This window comes from Amphiprion ocellaris, chromosome 15 (assembly GCF_022539595.1).
Source record: "Amphiprion ocellaris isolate individual 3 ecotype Okinawa chromosome 15, ASM2253959v1, whole genome shotgun sequence".
Taxonomy (NCBI): Eukaryota; Metazoa; Chordata; class Actinopteri; family Pomacentridae; genus Amphiprion; species Amphiprion ocellaris.
This window is the reverse complement of record NC_072780.1, coordinates 8622187-8641423: the sequence shown is the minus strand read 5'-3', so window position 1 is coordinate 8641423 and position 19237 is coordinate 8622187. Positions and strand designations below refer to the sequence as shown.

The 19237-nt window shown below is 37.9% G+C and overlaps 1 protein-coding gene across 1 annotated transcript in view; it reads right to left on the bottom strand.

Moving 5' to 3' along the window:
* The window catches only part of necab1 (N-terminal EF-hand calcium binding protein 1), a 43509-nt gene extending 25819 nt beyond the window's left edge, over positions 1-17690 (bottom strand). Inside the window, exons 1-5 of the mRNA XM_023263021.3 lie at positions 17527-17690; positions 15197-15221; positions 10844-10952; positions 3354-3379; positions 2631-2728 (exon numbers count right to left, since the gene is read on the bottom strand). Of these exons, the coding sequence (XP_023118789.1) occupies positions 2631-2728; positions 3354-3379; positions 10844-10952; positions 15197-15221; positions 17527-17616 (348 nt within the window). The 5' untranslated portion in view covers positions 17617-17690. The remainder of the gene's footprint in view (positions 1-2630; positions 2729-3353; positions 3380-10843; positions 10953-15196; positions 15222-17526) is intronic.
* Positions 17691-19237: the final 1547 nt, after the last annotated feature.

Below are 19237 nucleotides of genomic sequence, written 5' to 3'. Positions count from 1 at the left end.
AAATGAAGGCGAGATTTCAGACACATGCAATTCTCTGATGCGCTCCTTCAATTCCATCTTGTTTTTTTTTTTTTTTAAGAACAATTTCACAAAAAATACCTTTTCTCAAAAAGACTGTCAAGGTTGGCATTTTTCACTGTTTTATATCATTATTCTCAAACTGTCCCCACATTTACTAAACCAAAAGCTTTATTTGTGGCTGTCATTTATCTTTGTCACCACAGTTTGTATTTGGTGAAGCTGAGTGTCATCATTTGTCACCTCTGTGTGTGATAATAAACAACTACAACAGACAAATGAATGGTTGGACGCCCACACAACGGCCACGATGAAATGCGCCTGCTGCAGCGCAGATCTGAGGGGCGATTAGAGCCTCGCAGCATGTGTCATATGTGCCAGATGAGATACTACAGAGACAGCGAGAAAGAATAAGAAGCTCTCCCTGCAGATCTAATAAGCCACCTCTCTCCCATCTCCTCGCATCCTTTCCCCATTCCTCCTCATCATTTCTCCTCCGTTTATTCTTCTGTCATCTCAGGTCATTTTTCCTCATCTCTGTGCGTCTGGTTTTATCTCCCTTTACCACCATCCTCTCCTCCTTCTCTCCTCTGATTCTGTAAAAGGCACTCAGCTTCAGACAGTAAGATCAAGAGGACACAATGCATAATGATCAAAAGCCTGATTTGTTGGGTACCACAGTTACAATCCATTTAATCTGTCCTCTGTGTTGGCTGCAAGTCCAGTAAGAATTCTAATATGTTCTGTGGGTTAATTACCAGCACAGATGAGCTCTGGTTTGTGCTTTTTGGCTCTATGATGGAAATCTGTCTAATGGGAGATCTGAGGGGGCCAGCTGGGCAGCAGAGGAACATGCTAGGAGAGAGAACACTCGGCGTCTTTTAGTTTTATCACTATGCCGTCCAAATTAAAGCAGACTTTCAAGATGATCACCCACCTGACACAATCTGCCACAAATATCACACCACTTGAATGATAACTGAGGCAAATTGTAACACACACACACTATCAGGATATCCAAAGATTATATATAATCATGTTGTCTGTATGGATTTTGTGGTGAATGTAAACCAAAAAAGCAGTGGTTGCTCAGTTTGAACGGGAACTACAAGCAGCTAAATGTTTATTTAATCATGTACAGTGGTGGAAAAAAAGCTTTTGGACACCCCATACATTTGCATGTATATTGCATTAACAATCACTCTTAAGTCTTCAAATGCAATTTCTTTTAGTACAATCACAGCCATAATAATAAATAAATCCTTAAAAAGCCATTAAAAACTTAAAATTGATTGGTTCCATAAAGAGAAATGAGAAATAAGAAATGTTGAGTATTGGGTCATTTTGGTAGAATTTAGTTTTGTTAGTTTTTCTTGTAAACAATAAACAAAAAAATGATGTAATTTGTATTTGCTTGTGTTGAACGTTGCCTCACTTCCTGAAACACAAAAAAGATTTTTCCATAAATATTTCATGATAATATTTGAGATTGTGTAAAATTTTAAGAGTGTCCGAAAAGTTTTTTCCACTACTGTAAAACCAAAAAAGCAGTGGTTCCTCCGTTTGAACAGGAACTACAAGCAGCTATGCCTCGTTATGTAGATAAAAATGTCTGTTTAAACATGTATGTGTAAATAGTTTGATCCTCAAAACCTGAAGGAACAATTCAAAGTCATGTGACGGGATTGCGCAATTCATTAGAGCCAGAAACTGAAAAAAAAACAGAAAAATTGTTGGATTTTCAACTGTCTGACAGCCTTTGAACTGAGCATGTGTGGTTCTTTTGGGAAAATTGACCAAATCTAAGCTTAATGTTTTATTGACATCTCTTAATGGTACAAGTTGAATTTAAAGATTCTGATAGAACCTCCTCAGACCCAGCCCATTCAGTCTTTATTTATTTTTTGTTTTGTTTTGTTTTGTTTTTTTATTGTAAATTCATTCTGTTAAATCTAAAATATTTTTTATAAAATTCTTAACTATAAGTTGTTGTTTTAGCTCCAAAAAGCCAGGAAAAACCAAAAAAGTTACATTTTGAAAGATGTTTTTTTCCTCAGTTCTCAGGAGGACAATAAACTATTTGCACCAGATCCTGTAAAAACAAACAAATTCTGCACTTCTGTGACAAAAACTCGGTGACTTTTCAGCTGAACTGCAGGCTGTGTAGAGAGAATGGAGATGACAGGAGAGATGAAGAGGAAACTGAAACATTCTTGGTGAACTAAATAAAAGCAGCACGGCACAAAAATGGTACACAAGTTGTCAGCAAGTTGTTGGAGGATACACTCAACATGGTGAAACATCTTTGTGGAGTTGATGTGCACAGTAGTGTGAAGTGGAAAGGTGGGATTCAGTGTGGCGATTGTAAGAATATTTGTCTCTCCTGTCAAGATTCAAAACCTGCTCTGGCTTTAATGTTGCATCCAACTGCTACAGTTTGAGTCAGTGGATGAAAGAACATTTGCACCAGATGTGTTGTGCAGAGTTAGATGAAGCCCGACAGGTGAACATTTAGCTCATATCAGCAGCAGTACAGTGATTCCCCATGTTAAAGCTTTGTTTGACATGTGTTGCGTATATTTCTCCAACGACGTTGATTTCTATCATCTCACCTTCTTTGTTTTGTCCATCGCCTTCAGTATGGACATATTCAGATCTTCTAAGGCAGCAAGAACATTCTCATATTCTCCAAGGTGCTGGGAGAAGTACTCTTCACAGTAGAACAACCCAAAAAAAAGAAGAGAGAAATCAAATCAACATTTTGTGAGCCATTTGAGCTATTTTTCTTTATTTTGTCCCCCAAATTTACTCAGTAACAGCTGCAAAATGGGCTCAATGGATAAAAGACACTTGGGAGACTTTTGAACTACAACAAATAGACTCGTCCTAATCACCAGGCCGGAGTGGGATCTGAAAAACGTCTGCCAAGTCAAAGCCGTAAACAACTACATACCATCCTTGCAAAAATGAGTCAGAGACAGTGATTTTGATAAACCTGTTTGAAAAATTCTCAAGCGTGACAGAAATGAATCACAACAACGCTGCGTCCATTCGGTGACTGTGCCACGTTTTCATAAGAGATCCGTCCTGGTGCAGGGACCTCCAGGGTAAAGGGGGTTAAGTAACTAGGACAGGGCTGTGGGTGTTCATTTGAAGCAGCACTGGTGCGACACCTCAGTCATACAGCCTGCAGGGCCTTCGGTCACAGAGCATGTGACCTCATCTAACATGCTTCTTTCCTTATGCTGCGAAAACGTCAAATAGCATTAACAGTGTCTGGAAACACTGCAGCTTCTTATTCCGGATATTCTGAGTTATTTTTGGTGAAAACTTACCACAGAGTTCATCCGTGTCCAAATTGCTGCAAAACACACACAAAAAGAAAGATTTAAATCATTTAAATTCCTCACAAACAGAGCAAATCTTTCATCTCTGCAAAAACTTCTCCTGGACGATGATGAATCAGTGTGATGACAAATGGAAGAGAGTAAAATATGTGTAGAATAACTGAATAATTTAGCTGTTTTTTCCCCTGCAGAGGGATAAGAGAGAGAGACGAGTGGGTCAGTTTTAGCTGCTTGTGATTAATGTTCATGCATGAGTGTGTTTTGTCTGAGGGTGCATATGTGAAGAGAATATTTCAAAGTGGACAATTGTTGTGGCTGTACAGCTTGAATTGAGAGACAAAAAACATCAGTCTGATTTCTTGTTGCAGTAACGGCGGCTGGGGAATTTCCACACAAGCTGTTGTTCACGAGGGTAAAGTGCTGCAGCAATCAATTAGTCCAAAACAGGAGAAAACACTTAGAGCCACAGAGGACGGCGAAGAACAGAGGAAGAAACTAAACTGAGCAACTGCCCTCAAAGCTCTTTCTCATGAGGCTTGAAACTTGGCATTTAATGTGCATCATCCACTAATGGACGGTGCACAGCGGAAGCGCTATATTTTTATTTTTTATACATACATATATATATATATATATATATATATATATATATATATATATATATATAAAGTGGATTCTTAAGGCTCTCACTGTCTGTAATAAATGTAATTAATGTCAAGTCATTCATCTACAAAATACACTATCTAGATCTACAGAATACATGAACTATATTGTATGCGTATCGTAAAATCTGGAGTAATCTGTGTGTTCTCCAGGCAGAAAGTGCAGCTCGGTGACTCATTCTTTAATCAATACAGGATTGAGTTTGAGACTTCTAAATTGCTTCCCTACTACTTTGCCATCTGCCTCCCCCTGCGTTCATTTCACACCGAGGCACACGTTTGGTTTAAAAGATTCAGCCCAGTGATGATGGTGAAGATGACAATGTGTGTGTGTTTGTTTAAAAGTAAGGCGACATTAGGGACAAATCATATACATCTGTTTGTGCGTCTACTTGTGTTTTTAATGTTCTTTATGGCTCGGTCTCTCTTGACAAAGCTCTAATGGCAGGAACATTACATATCTTAGGATGTGCTCATAATTAGTTTAACAAATTATATTATCATTTAAGATCATAATGTTGTGCATGATGATCAGCGGGATTAAAGTCGCATTTTTCTCTTGTTTTCTCTCGGCAGTGATACTAAATAGTGGAATTAAATGCAATGACTACAACATGTTGTGAACAAATCTTATAAAAGGGGCTGCAAATATGTGGCATTGTTCTTGATCATATTTCTGCTGTGTTTGGCTTTTTATAGATGTTTTATTAAATCTGTTTTAACCTTTTGTATTACTGCTTGGTTTGGAAAATTAAAATTGTCCAGCAAGAAAAGACTTATAAGTCTTGTTGGAATGATGTTTGGGAGGAGTTAGGCCAAGCTTTTGGTCATTTTTAACAGTCGGGTCTTTCAGATTGCTAGGTTCATCCTCTCGTTTGCATCCTGTCGATATGTAAATTCTTGCTGCAGATTAAATGCTCCCCGGTGGCACAATAAAGATAACCTTGAAACCATTAATCCTTAAATTAATCAAAACACAAAAGAACCCGAAGGTGAGCCCTGTGGAACACCGAAACAAGAGGAAATCATATGTTTGATGACTTTAATCATCAGTGCATAAATAGTTAATCTGTATTTATTGAAATTCTACTGAGTGAAGAAAAAACATGTTTCCATGGCAACAACCGAGAGTAATTAAGGAAAAAGGTCAGCGTGACGCTCGAAGTCTCAGATAAATAAATGTCAGAATTAATGCAGCTTTGCCTGGAACTGTGGAAACATATTTATGTAGATTTCAAACAAGCTGGTGTAGTAAATGTGAGTGCAGTCGTACCTTCGCTGTGACCTGATGAGGCCGCTTGGGAAGCAATTACTTATGGAAACAAATTCTTCATAAAGCCTCTTCAGCTGCTGAGGCTCAACATGTTTCATTCTCAGGCTGCTGTCTAATTATACCGATAACACGAGCGACACACAGCCTTGGGTAAACAATTTAATCAGCATCATAATAAGGATACGCATTAAACAGGGTTCATCAAATTAACTACACTGTTTGCCTCAGGTAACACAGACAACAACCATCATCTCGTTACTCATCACCACAAGCCAGGACTGGATGGTAAATATGAAGATTTGACAAAAATTGGGCTTGACTCAATAACTAAGTCTTCATCTCAGGCTAAAAACCATAATATCAGCACTATGTCCCTCGGACGATATCCCCTCAATTAGAAATGTCCATGGTAAAACTCTAGAGCTGGTCACCAGTTACAAATACCTGGGACTAACTATTGATGGGGACCTTTCTCTCAAAGTTCATGTTAAAAATCTGATCTCTAAATTAAAGGTGAAGCTTGGTTTCTACTATAGAAACAAGTCATGTTTCTCCCTCAGAGCTCGGAAGCTTCTGATGTCTGCCACTTTTTTGCCTATACTTGACGACATGATGATGTTGCGTATGTGTGTGCTTCAACCAGCTGCCTACAGTCCTTGACTTAAGGCTTTAAAATCTCTGACAAAACAGTAACCCCCCAAAAAAGTAAACATATTATATTCTATAGTGCGAAACAGTCAAATGAATCCTCAGGTCTTTTTCATCCTTTTCTATCAGATGATGGAAAATATGAGCCAGTAAGGTTCACTGACCATCTCACAAGTGGATCTTAAAAACTCAAAGAAACTGCCTTGAAAAATAAATGAAGTCTTCACTTTAGTGTACATTTAATTTAGTTTACTTGCATCATATACATTAGGTTACTATTAAATTTGGTCAGTTCTGGACATAAATACAAAATATTTCAAATGCAACATCTTAGATTACTGTACAAACCTACAGATGTGTCGTGTCTTAATCTTTTTCAAACTTACTCACTACCTCTGTTAAAAGTCAGTTTATGTCATCACGTATTATTTTGGCAACAATAATTGGTTAGACTGTCTATGTCCTAATTTTAGGCTGGCAGCTTGTAAACCATCTATTATTTATTTGAAGGTTAAAGGTGGAAACAAGTTGCAAAATGATCAGTCGAGTGTTTTACAGAGATACAGTGGTATAACTGACAATAAGGTCATTTCAGTGTCACCTCATTTGATACCATGGTTTCCTTTTTGTCCTGGCTTGACCGTGATTTTCCTGCATTCTCCGTTAGAGTGTTTGCAGGATTTATCTACTATAAATGAAGCTCAAGCATCAACATGACGAGGTGTCCCCTAGTGCCACTGAAGGAGTCTTTAATTAGAGTCTTGCACATGGTGATTATGAATTCTGATTCAGGTTTTAATCATATTTAGGATATGAAGTAGAACATAACCTGATTATTCATAACCCTGTTTGCTCCTGACATTAGCAGGTCACTGTTCATCTGTGCTGTTGACACGTTTGATCACTTTAAGCCAACACCGAGAGTGTCAGTGTGGAAGTTTTGTAGCAGGAAGTTACCCTCAGAATTACCAAAACTCCAAACTAATAGGTGGGTTTACCTGCTGGGTGTCATTAAAAACAAAAGCAACACGACTCTGCTGCTGCACCGCCGTTATATAACTGGAACTTGTGGCTATTTTTATACATTTTGTGGCTCAGTGGGTCACTCTCTCACGAACAACTGGGGGGGTTTTAATGGAGCACAATGGAGTGATTGTGGCAGCTGTCATTCCAGGTGCAAACATCTGGATCTGCAGCGACACCAGTGACATGAATCTAATCTCAGCGTATAATTCATTGTTTCTCAGTACGGGCGTTCTGTTGTTAAACCAACCAGACGAGTAGATCTGGGGACACACCTGCACACATACAGCACTATCCTGGTGATGATTTATGCAGATGGTGGATCACAGAACATAACCTGGTTACTCGTATGGGAATCCTGCACAGTTGCATGAATAAATGAACCGCAGGATCAGAAAAGTGGAAAAAACCAGCAGGTCATGTGAGAGTCGACCTCCAACAGAGAGTCTGTCTGCGGTGTCCTCTCAGTGGGTGTTTAGCGCACTGCAAGTCTTTTTTTACAGTATAAATGGCACATCATGACAGACTTCAAAAGGTTGATCAGTCATAGCTGGAAATTTTCTTCCTCCTTTTTGGTGCCCATCAAGCTGGTGGCCAAAAACAGGCCCTGAGTATGAAAGAGTCTTGCAAGTTGCCAACAGAACAAAGCTGAACAGTCGATGCTCTTCAATAAGCGACTGGCTGGTTCAAGTTGAGCACCAGATTTAGTAAGACCTAGTTTTCAAGTTGCACCAAATAAAAATGTCTGATCACGTCAGTAGAAACAGTGATGCTGTGATTTTGGACGCTTTGAGGCTTTGGAAGAGAACAACATTATAAACCCAAAAGCAATAAAGTCCTTAAAGAGGTCAAATAGAAATACAGTGGTTAGATTTTAATAGCCAGTCACATACAAGATGCAATAAGCTTTTTTAAACCTTTAAGTAGTTGATGTGAAATGGTTTGGTCGTGTATAAGTGATTTATTTTTTTTTTAAATTATATATGACAGTTGACAGAATGAGACAAGAAACATGGGGGTAGGACCTGCAGGAAAGGGCCATGGGCTGCATTCGAACCCATGACCACTGCATCTGGAACCATAGCCCCTGTTTATGGGTCAACCAGTAGAGCTACTGGGACACTCGTATAAGAGATTTTTCAGCTCATTCTTATTTAGCAGCCCAGCCTGCAACTTTATGGTTCTTTGTCCACTCTTTCCTCTCTATTAGCATAATTTGCAGGCAAAAAAAAAAAAACTCTCAATATCCTACTCAGAACCAAATAGCAGCTCCAGGCAGTTAGGAATTAGCTGGTAAACATTGTTAAGGATTTAACACCTCAATAAAAGTTTCCCACAAGAGCTGGTAGAGACCAAAAACAGAGCTGAAAGAGAGTAACTGTTGGACTTTCATCCACCTGGTAGACAGAGACATGGCTCCAGATTAGTGAATCCCAAGTAGCAACACGCTGCTGACACGTTTTCTCTTGTTTCATCTCTTTAAAAATTGCCTTTGTACAGTATTTTACAGTAAGCACACAGGACAGAGCAATACAGCATTCATAGTCCTATACTGTCCTGGCTCTTAATGCTTTAATAAGCAATATAATATGAGTATATGAATATATAGTTGTAAATTTAAGCCTGGATATCTTATTATTTGATGCACGTTATTGAAGTGACTGATTCCAGGAGGTTTCTACAGGTTGTTTTTTATGAACGTGAACACATCATTCTAGTTTTAGCTTCTTTACACTGGCTTTCAATATGTTTTAGGATAGATTTTAAGATTTTACTGATGACTGTAAAGTGCTTAATAGCCTCTCTTGCAGCTATATTTCTGAACTTTTAGTATCTTATGCACTGGCGCACACTTTAAGATCGTCAAGGAGATGTTTTTATATTTGTTCCAGTGTCCCAGCTAAAAACTAAATGGGACAGTGTTTGCAGTCAGGGTCGTGAGGCTCTGACATGATCTGTCTTCTTAGAGTGCTTCCTGATTTAATATGAGACTATATTTCCTTTGTATTTTATTTTGTTCAGTTATGTTTCTACATCTTTAATACTGTGTTGGCTTTATAAACCAGGATGTGTTATTTTATGTCTTTTAATTTTTGATGATTTTATGACTTGTCTGGGGTTTTTTTTGCAGCCTTGTGAAGCCCTTTGCTACCTGGATTTGTGCTCTATAAATAATTATTATTATTGTTCTTCAGGTACACTGGGTCAGTAGGTAACTTGTAACTTCCACAATGTTCCAGTCGGTTACTATGGCGTTCAAGTGGCTGCCAGACTACTGCTAGGTGTTTGCTAGGGTGTAAAAGATGGTTGTTATGGTAATTCTGAGTGGTTGCTACGATACCGTGGGGTAGTTAGAGTAGTTAATCTAGGGATACGTTTGAAATAATGAGAGGGCAGAGATGTGGAGGAGAAGATGTAAAAAAAACGAAACAAAAAGAGTTTTAAAATGATGTTCTATTGTACTATTGAAACTTTAATCCTTTAATATAAACAATGAGAATGTGAGACCGGCTGATGGACGAACAGAGAGCTTCATTTGACGTGAGTCTTTGGTGTCCTGCGGAGAAAATAGACTCACAGCCTGGAGTTCTTCTTTTCACATCTTGTTCTGCTTGTCTTTATTTGAACTAATGAATAAACAGACAACTGCAATCAAAGTATGGCCCAATTTCTAAAAATATGTCACTCTACACTGTAAAATACAACAGTAAAAATAGACATTTGCAGTTGTCACAGCTTTATGGTTCCAGTTCCCGTGGATTTTTTTTATATTTACAATAGAAGATAGCACCATAAATACAGTTTAATGCACATGAGTAAATAAGTTTAGCAACAGCGCTGTACATTAATTATCTAGACGTTCGCAAAACTTTGCATCTAGAGCAGCTTTTAGAGTGTAACGTTGTATAAACAGAATGTGAGCATAAGTCTGTAACTGAGCAGAGAAAATGAAGCCTTCGCAGAAGATTTAACACATTTGTCAGTTTATTTGGCACAGCTATCTAAAGCTAATGTAGTCTAACACAGGGCCTCATCTATTCAATGTGATGAGTGTAAAGCTCCATTTAAATGTTTCTCTAGTTCTGGCATGTGTGAGTAAACTCAAGTTCCAAAATATAGTTGGATGTAATTTAATGGACAACAAGCCAAAATAGTACTTAAAACTTGGACTGCAGCGAAGCAACCACTACAGCTGAGGACTGCGTTTGGACTGGGATCTCACCAATGCAGATGTCATGAGATCAGGCGGTTTTAACTTTGCTGAAAGTCGAAGTGTGACATCAAAAAATACAAGGATGGAGTCAACAAATGAAGTTAAAATTGAGAAAAACTGAAGAAAAACTAAATTTTTCAAGACACAAATCAATCACCTCTGTGTTGAGGCGAAACCTGCTCTGTTCTCCCAGGTCAAAGTAAGATCTCCTTCAGACATGAAGCACTTGTCCTGCACATATTAACCCTTTGATGCACAGTGTGGGTCAGGAGATACCCATTTTCCATTGGATTTGGGTCACTTTTGACCCATGTTGTGCATCAAAGGGTCAAACAGGATGCTATTGAGAAACGTACACTTACCTCCCTAGAAAAGCACATTTTTATGAATGTTTGCAATTCTACTGCATATTTACCACAATTAAAGCATACATATTAACATACATATTTTAATACTACACAGTAGAACGATGTATTTTTTCTGCATGGTGGGAGAAAACACAAAACCAGTGGAGGAAGGATTAAGAAAAGTACAGAGCTCTACGTCTCAGGGTTAATATTTCCATTAAGCACATGTTTGTGTCACCACTTACCTCTCATCCATCACACGTCTCAGTTCTGTCTCGCGTCGAATAAAGTAAAGCAAATCATTGACTTACTCTGTGTTGTGGGTGTCGATTGTGTGGAAGAGCTCCTTCAGCTCCTCAGCTGTCAGGACTCCATCAGAGAAGTAGGATCTGAATTCATCAAAAGACAGCTTCCCATCATCTGGAAACAAAACACAAATCCTGTCAGGACAGTGTCCAGACAACCATTTCTTTAACAGTCTTTGAAAAATTCACAGGCGTGCTTAAGATAAAATTTATTAGACCCACACTTGGGAAATTTGCAGTACTTCAGCAAACATAGTGTAAACATGTAGGGAACATCAGTAGAAATAAAAAAAAATGAACAAAAAATGTCCATAAGTAATGTGAATATTGTAGAGATTCTTACGTATGAGGAAATTCAAAAATAGGTTAACAATTTAAAGCTGTTCTGCAGCAATGGAGGTTGATCAAGCCTTGAAAGTTGGTGCTACCAAATCCTACAAGTGACCCAACTTTTCTTGATTACTTCCAAATCCCTCTGTCTGCATAAAAGTAGTGTTGGAACACACCATGGCATCATACCCTTGAGAGCATTATTTGAACAGTATTGTACTGCAGAAAGTAGCGTGTTGCTATAAAAATGACGAGGAAAAGGCAATTAACAATAGAAGAGAGAGAGACCATCATAAGGCCTAAAAATGTAGGACTTTCTTATAGAGAAACTGCAAAAAAAGTCAAGGTGTCAGTGAGTCCAGTTTTCTTCACCATCAAAGGCACACAGAAACAGGAGGAAACGCTGACAGGAAGAGGTCTGGAAGACACAAAGCCACAACAGAATCAGAAGACAAGTTTCTGAGAGTCAGCAGCTTGGTGATAGGCGACTCACAAGCTTCAAGCACAGCTTAATAGTGGTCGTAGTAAAAAGTCTCAGTTTCAACTGTGAAGAGAAGACTTGGAGTTGCAGGTTTGACAGGTGGAGCTGCAACACGAAAGTCATTGCTGAGACATCAGAATAAGAAAAAGAGGCTTGCCTGGGCCGAGAAACACCGTCAATAGAGTACTGAAGACTGGAAGAAGGTGTTATGGACTGATGAATCAAAATTTGAAATCTTTGGTTCATCATGTAGGATTTTTGGACGCCGTTGAGTAGGAGAAAGGATGGTTCCTCAGAGTGTGACATCAACTGTCAAATATGGAGGAAGAAGTGTGATGGTCTGGGGATGTTTTAATGGATCGTTGGTTGGTGACTTGTACAGAGTGAGAGGAACCCTGAACCAAAATGGTGACCACGGCATTCTGCAGAGCCATGCAGTACCCTCTGGTATCCTACAGCAAGATAATGACCCAAAACATAAGTCCAAGTTATGCCAGAACTACCGTAGGAAAAAAGAACAAGATGGTAATCTTGAAAACATGGAGTGTCCAGCACAGTCTCCAGTCTTAAACCCCATGGAGCTGGTTTTGGATGAATGGGACAGAAGAGTGAAAGCAAAGCAACCTACAAGTGTCACACATTAATGGGAACTTCTGCAATAGAGTTGGGAAGAACTTTCTGAAGAATTTTTGATTTCCATTGTGGAAAGAATGCCACGAGTGTGTTCAGCTGTTGTATCTGCCAAAGGTGGCTACTTTGATGAGTCAAAAGTTTAGAATACATTTTGGATTCTACATAGATTTTTTTAAAATTTAATTTGTTCTATGCTTTTCACTTCAGTTTCACAAAGTTGTGGTGTTCTAAAACTTTTGACCGATTGTATATCTTGAAAGCAAAAAGATTAGGAAGACAGCTTTTAATCCTTGTCATTCTGTAATTAAACTGTTAAAATAACAATAAGGATTTTAGATTTGAGCTCATAAAACTTAAGGCAACTTGTAGTGCGGATGAGATACAACATGTTTGGGCTGATTTTTCAAAAGATGGCATCAAGTGGATACATCAAGTTCCTGTCCATGAAGAAAAAGCAGCAATAAAACTGCAGTGAAACATTTTCCTTGATTTTAATATTCCAGTAAAGAACACTGTGAATGTGCAGGGTCATCACATTATTTCCATTGGACTAACCTGATAATAATCTCAATCAGCCATTTTTATGCTTGGAGGCTGTGTGATTATGAACAGAATAAAAGCAGTTTGAAAGATTCATGAGGTGAAAATAAACAGAATTTTAAAATGAGGACCTCCAAACTGAATATTCTTGGGTAAAATGAAGACAGCAAACCACCGACCGCTTCTTTTTCATGCCTCCAGCAGCATCGGCCTGTTTGTGTGGCCGATCTTCACCTTCTCACTGCTGACCTGCTCCTATGTCCAGAATAACTGTCATGTTGCTACAGATGCTATGAGCTGGAGCCACTTTGCACGCAAACCGAGCATAAAGTGACTCACTGTCGATGAGCTTGTAAATCTGCTTGCAGCGGCTTTGACATGTTAGCGCTGCTGTTTGTACAGAGCTAAAAACAAACGTGGGATGACTTCTACTCCCACTGCATGACAAGGCCTCAAGTTAGTCAATGCGTGGGATGGATATTAAATAGATAATTGAGCGTGCCATGCCATGTGAATAATGAATTATGATTTGCTATTTTTGGGTCATTAAAAGTGGCTGGAGACAACTTTTCAGCTCATTTTTTCTCAGTCTGAAAACTACCAACAACACAAACTAAGAAATTCTAAATCAAGAAACAACTTTAAGAATCCCAAATTTGAAACAGAAACCCCAATTTCAGTGCTATGATAAAAGCAGAGTAAATATCATTATCGTATTCACAAGTTATTCTGCCCTGTCAAAGGTTCGCTGAGAAGTTACAAAAAGCTGCCAGAGGACACAAAAGCTTTATGTTCCTCTTTTGCTTTCACGAATGCAGACACAATTCCTTTGTGTTGTAAACTGAGATGTAATTTAATGGAGATTTTGGGCTTGCAGACAGAATTAAATATTAAAAACAAAGCTGAAAGGGAGGCATTCTAAACACTGACACTGCTGTTCTATAGCCCTCATATTGTACAATCAATATTTACTTCAAAATGACAAGCTAAAAACTTATCTGTTGCCACATTAAGTTCAAAATCAAAATACAGCACACTCAGCTACAAGAGAAACAACTGGGTCTCTGTTAATATTTTAATGTTATGAAAGTCGATTCCGTGTTTTCCTTGTTCTCCACAGAACTTTCTGAAATATTTAAAATCATATAAACAAGTCTGGTTTCACAATTCAGTCACACTAGCAATGAAAACAGGCATGAAATATTTACTACAATGTGAGAAAGTGGGTTACAGTTTTTGACACAATTCAAAACAAAAAGATCCACGAATAGAAACATGGATTTGTTGGAATGAACTGAAATAGCATTAGATCAAGTTAAATATTGGTTTTCAGTTTTAAATATGCCAGTATGCTGGGGTCAGAGAAAAGGGTCAGCAATTACAGGGCTAAGGACCAATTAGCTACTTATCACCGAAGCCTTTGGGCTCATACAGGATCAAACCTGCAACCTCAGTGTAATCAGCACCACATTCTAACCACCTGAGCTAAGCGGTGTTATTTACGTTACAATGCTGGCATCTCAGGTACCATTTAAGTGTATTTTAAACGTGTTTGCATTGTTTTTCGTGTTAATATCCTTGTTTTCGGTCTTTATGCTAAGCTAAGCTAACTGACATACCAAGCACCATAGTAAATAAGCATATATCCTGCACAGAAATTGACTAGTTTCTGTGCAGCATATCTGCTCATTAGTCCTAGTGGTGTGTATACAATATGGGCACATACGTCCTAAACAACAGATCCATGATTTGATTCCTGGCTGGCTGGTATAATTTGTGTGCCACTGCTTTCACTCCTGCACACCCTGTCTCTCTACATTGTCCTATTGAATAAAGGCAAAAAGCTCCAAAATATATCTTTAAAAAAAAAAAAAGAAGTGCAAGAAAAACAGGACATTTCTTCAGTCTGAGAAGAAAAAAAGAGGCCGGTGTGCTATGAAGACTCACATTGTTATTTTTTTTTGTATTGTCTGTGTCTTGTTGTCTGCTGTCCGAAGTTAATAAGACAACAAACTGTGTTTTGTCTGCTCATTAGATAATCATATTGCACCACAGTTGAGGTTAAATAACAATAGAATTTGCCTTGAACATCCATTTAGGCTCCTGGAAGTCAATTAGTGTGGACCACCATTCTAAAAGTGTCCACCCGCAGTAGTACAAATTCTGTCTTCATTAATGCTCTGATTCTGAACCTCAGTGGGCATGGTCAGTTTCCTGTTTCCATGGAAACTGAAAGAGTATCAGCAGAGAGTCATGATCAGAATTTCATTGAGAAAGTATATCTGTTTTCACACATGAGAGAGGAGGCTTGGAGTAATACTCGAGACAGACGAGAGTGTGTTTGCGTAAATGGAGCCGGATGGTGCAACACTCACCGTTTTTATCAGCCCTCCGTAAAATCTGCAAGAAAAAGGGGGAAAATGAGGGACATCAACAAATGCTAGACATCAGTGTGTGCGTGTGTGTGTGCATGTGTGTGTGTGTGAGTGTGACAATCATTGATCACACTTACAAAAAGCAGAGTGTCATTAAATTATTGATAGTGCTGTCCCAGAGTCCAGAGGAGATGAAAGACAGAGTTGCAATGACCACATCAGCTTTAAAAGGCTCGAACCGCCAACCTCAAAATAGCATCACCCACTTTTCCTGCTTGTGTCATTTACTTACTTATGAAGATGACTCTGAACAGACAGAACCATACTATACATCTATCTATAAGAACAAGATGTAAATTTCTCATTAAAAGCAAACCTTTGTAAAAATCCATTGCATTTGTGGATTTTCCCAGCTACAAACAGGTAGAAATAGAAATAATAAAAATAACAATAAAACATCCACCCACCATCTTTTAACTCTTGGCAGTCAGCTCTTTGTTCTGACTTACATTTTTCCTGATAATCAATCTTTCTTTCTTCTCCTGCTGTCCTAAACTCATACTTAAATCCCACTCATCTCTGTCTCTAATTTCTATTATTAGTCGATTAGCTCATTAAAAATAAAAAGAGTGTTGATGACTAAGCTGAAACAATCTGTCAGGACTTGGGTATTCACCTCATACTGTCAAGCAAAAACACCAAATGCTTAATGGTTCCACAATTGTCATTTTTGTGGATTTATTCTTTGTGTTGTCCTAAATGACAATAGATAGATTATTGGTTGGTTTTACCACATTTCTGGTGTTTCATCGATGATGTTGAATTATTTAGATTTTAATGTATTCATTATTCAAATCAGAATTTTAATCAATAATGAAAATAATCATTATTTGCAGTTCTAATTGCAATTAAATCTATAGTGCTCCTTCAAGTCATATGTAAATGACAATTATGATAGCCCCTCTTCATATTACATTATTCAAAATACTTTTTGGATTTCTGATAGCACTACTTCTGCCCTCACAGCATTTAACCCTGTAATTAGATCAGCAACTGGGTCTTATCTCATTTCGTACCTCAGCTCATCCTAATTAATCTCTTATGTGTAGTTAATGAAATAAATTAATGAAACTGAGAAATAGAAGTCTGATAGTGGAGAGTCCTCTCCTCTAAAGGAATTAATAATACGATGGGAGCCACAGCATAAAAAGGATAAAAAAAACACAAACATTTGAACTCTTCCAGGGTGAAATGACTGTTTGAAGCCACAATATGTGTTTTTGTGACTCACAGCACATTGAGGCCGAAGCGTGTGCAGGATCTGTCAAGAAACAATGAAAGCAGCACTGTCGACAAGCTCGCCTCTGAAAACAAGCAGTGGTTCGTTTGGTGTCTGAGCGTCAGGAGATAGAGCAGCTGGCTGACATCAAGTGAGACATTTGATATGGTGGATGCAACTCTCCAGCTGTATTAACTCCTGTTTGCGTTGGCTCCTGCCTTCCTTCAAACACTGAAGGCAGCCAGCGGATTTATGGTTAAGACTTCAGAAGGGATTGACAGCAAGGGGGACTGAGGGGAATATAATTAGGTGGAAGGTAGAAGCATCAGAGGTAAAGCTCCTGAGAGATGCACATGTGAGGAACATCATTAGCTGCACATATATATGATGTGAGTTTATATTTAAATCCTCATCATGTGTGGGAGATCTACAGAATTCTAGCATCCTAGTGTCATTATGTGGTATTTTGAGGGGGGGAAATCCTGTGATAAGTCAGTGTGTAGCTGTATTTTTGCATTCAAAAGTTATGAATGTAAGTGGTTAATTTTCCATAATTGAGCTGGATTTGCTCATCGAAGTCCTCAAGAAAAACACACTTGACTTCAATTAACTTGGTGTTTGGTCTTGACATTTTAATGGATAGCTAGCCATTCAAATCCTCACACCACATAGCTTAAGTAAAGGTCAGCCTCATCAATTAATTGATTCTATAAAACAAGGAACCCTCTGTACCATGCATACATTACTGGGATCCAAAATAACTCAGGTGAGCCACAGTCACTGACAGCTTGCAACTGAGGGAATCATTTGAAGCTAATAGATAAAAAATGTTTTTTCTGGAGAGAATAAGAGTTTTTTTTTCTGTTTCTTTAGGCTATAAGAAACCCCCTCTTCAAGGATTAAAGCAACAGCTGTTCTATACATTGTTACCCAAGTAATTAAAACATTATATTACATTACAGTGTGCTTAAGTTTTTGCAGGTTTGCAAAAGAGTGCTAATACTTATGTTCAAGCATTGCTCTTAATAAGGATTTAAAAATATATACTTACATCAATAAAAACTGACATTCCCTTTTTAAGCTCCATTTGAGTGCTGGGCTCCTCAGAAACAGACTGAACCTCCTCTGAACAATCCATCATCCACAATGTAGCCTTGATTCAGTTGCGAACTGCAGAGGAATGTGTCCGCTTGAACCTCTTATCTGATCGCAGTCACTGTGGTCCGAGAAAAAGAATTGCATCTGTGAAGTTAGACGTAATGAGACACGATTTCTGGGCAAAAGCGTCATAATTTAATCCTTGCTTTAAAGTGTGCTGTAATAAAAGTACCTAAAATTTTCTGCAATCCTTTAAGTACATGTATTAATACCCAAATATGTATTGTATTGATCATTTTGAGACTGTTTTCAAGTCTATATACGCAGATATACCGACTGCATGCTTTTATTTTGAAAGGACATCCCCACACTTTCAGTCATGTACTCTCTGTCTTGACAGCGTTTACTCAGTTGAAGCAAAGCATGCACGTATTCAAATTTTGTGCACTGTAAACTCATGGTACCCAAAGAAGCTTCCACTGACAGATCGCTAAGAAAACATGTTTATATGTAAAAAAATACTGCATTATATAAAAAGTCATTAGATGCAGCTGGTATGTCCACATGACTAACGTCAAATGAGCAGCACAAATCTGAGCCAGGAGAGGAAATCTATATTTAGTGCAACTTTTTGTAAAAGGTACAAAGGCCAGACAAAAAGGTCAATTCATCTTTAATGAAACCAATGGTTCGTGATGTCCTCTTTATGTTCCAAGACATTTCCTTCCCCTTAGGATTTTTAAAAATCCGGGGCATTTTTTAGGGGAAAGATACAATGATTACTCTCAAAAGAATTGCAATTTTATATTTGTTTACTAGCTTTTCTTTACTTAAAAAAATGTCTCAGTAATAATTCTTTTCTTTTAAGTGGACAAAAATGATCAGGATTTTAGTTTTGTTGCGGACTTATTCCAAAATTCAGATCTACGCTCTTAACTTCACATCAGTCTTTTTGAGTTACAATAACTTCTACTGAAATCAAGTTTAATCAACCAGCTACACTGAATTAGGCGAATTAGCTTTCCTCAACAATCAGAAGTATTTTTAATTACCAGTCTTTACCATCTGAAACTATTCAGGCATGTTCTAGATTAGCTTATAGTTAGATGAATAAATTAAGTTATCAAGCCAGTTCTATTGAGTTACCTCAACTTTAATTTAGTTTTAAATCAACCAACTCAGAAATCTAGGGTTAAATTACATATATAAAGTATGTTTCATGCAGCTATATCAGTTTTGATATTGATATTGTCTTTACAAGTATTAAATAAGTTTTATTATTTGGCAACATATGTGTGACGTGTAATTTTCATTTACACTCAATTTAATCTGACAATGGACTTGAGCTTCAAATGCTAGAACTTTCCAAATGAGTAAAGAATAATCCATCACTTGACTTGATTTTGTCCATAAAACCTAGAAACCTTTCAAGTGTTTTGAACTTGTTGGAAAACTGTGCAATGGTTCCATCTAGTGGAATGCTTTTGAAGCACACAAATATACAGGAGTTTAATACAACAGAAAGCAAACAGCAATTTAGATGAAAAAGGTCATAAGTGGTCCAGGACATTGATTACCAAAAAGTTTATAGCAGAAAGGACACTAAGTTTAATGAAGATCTCACATAATGATCACCTAATGGGCTTCCTTCACTGGGAGAGCCA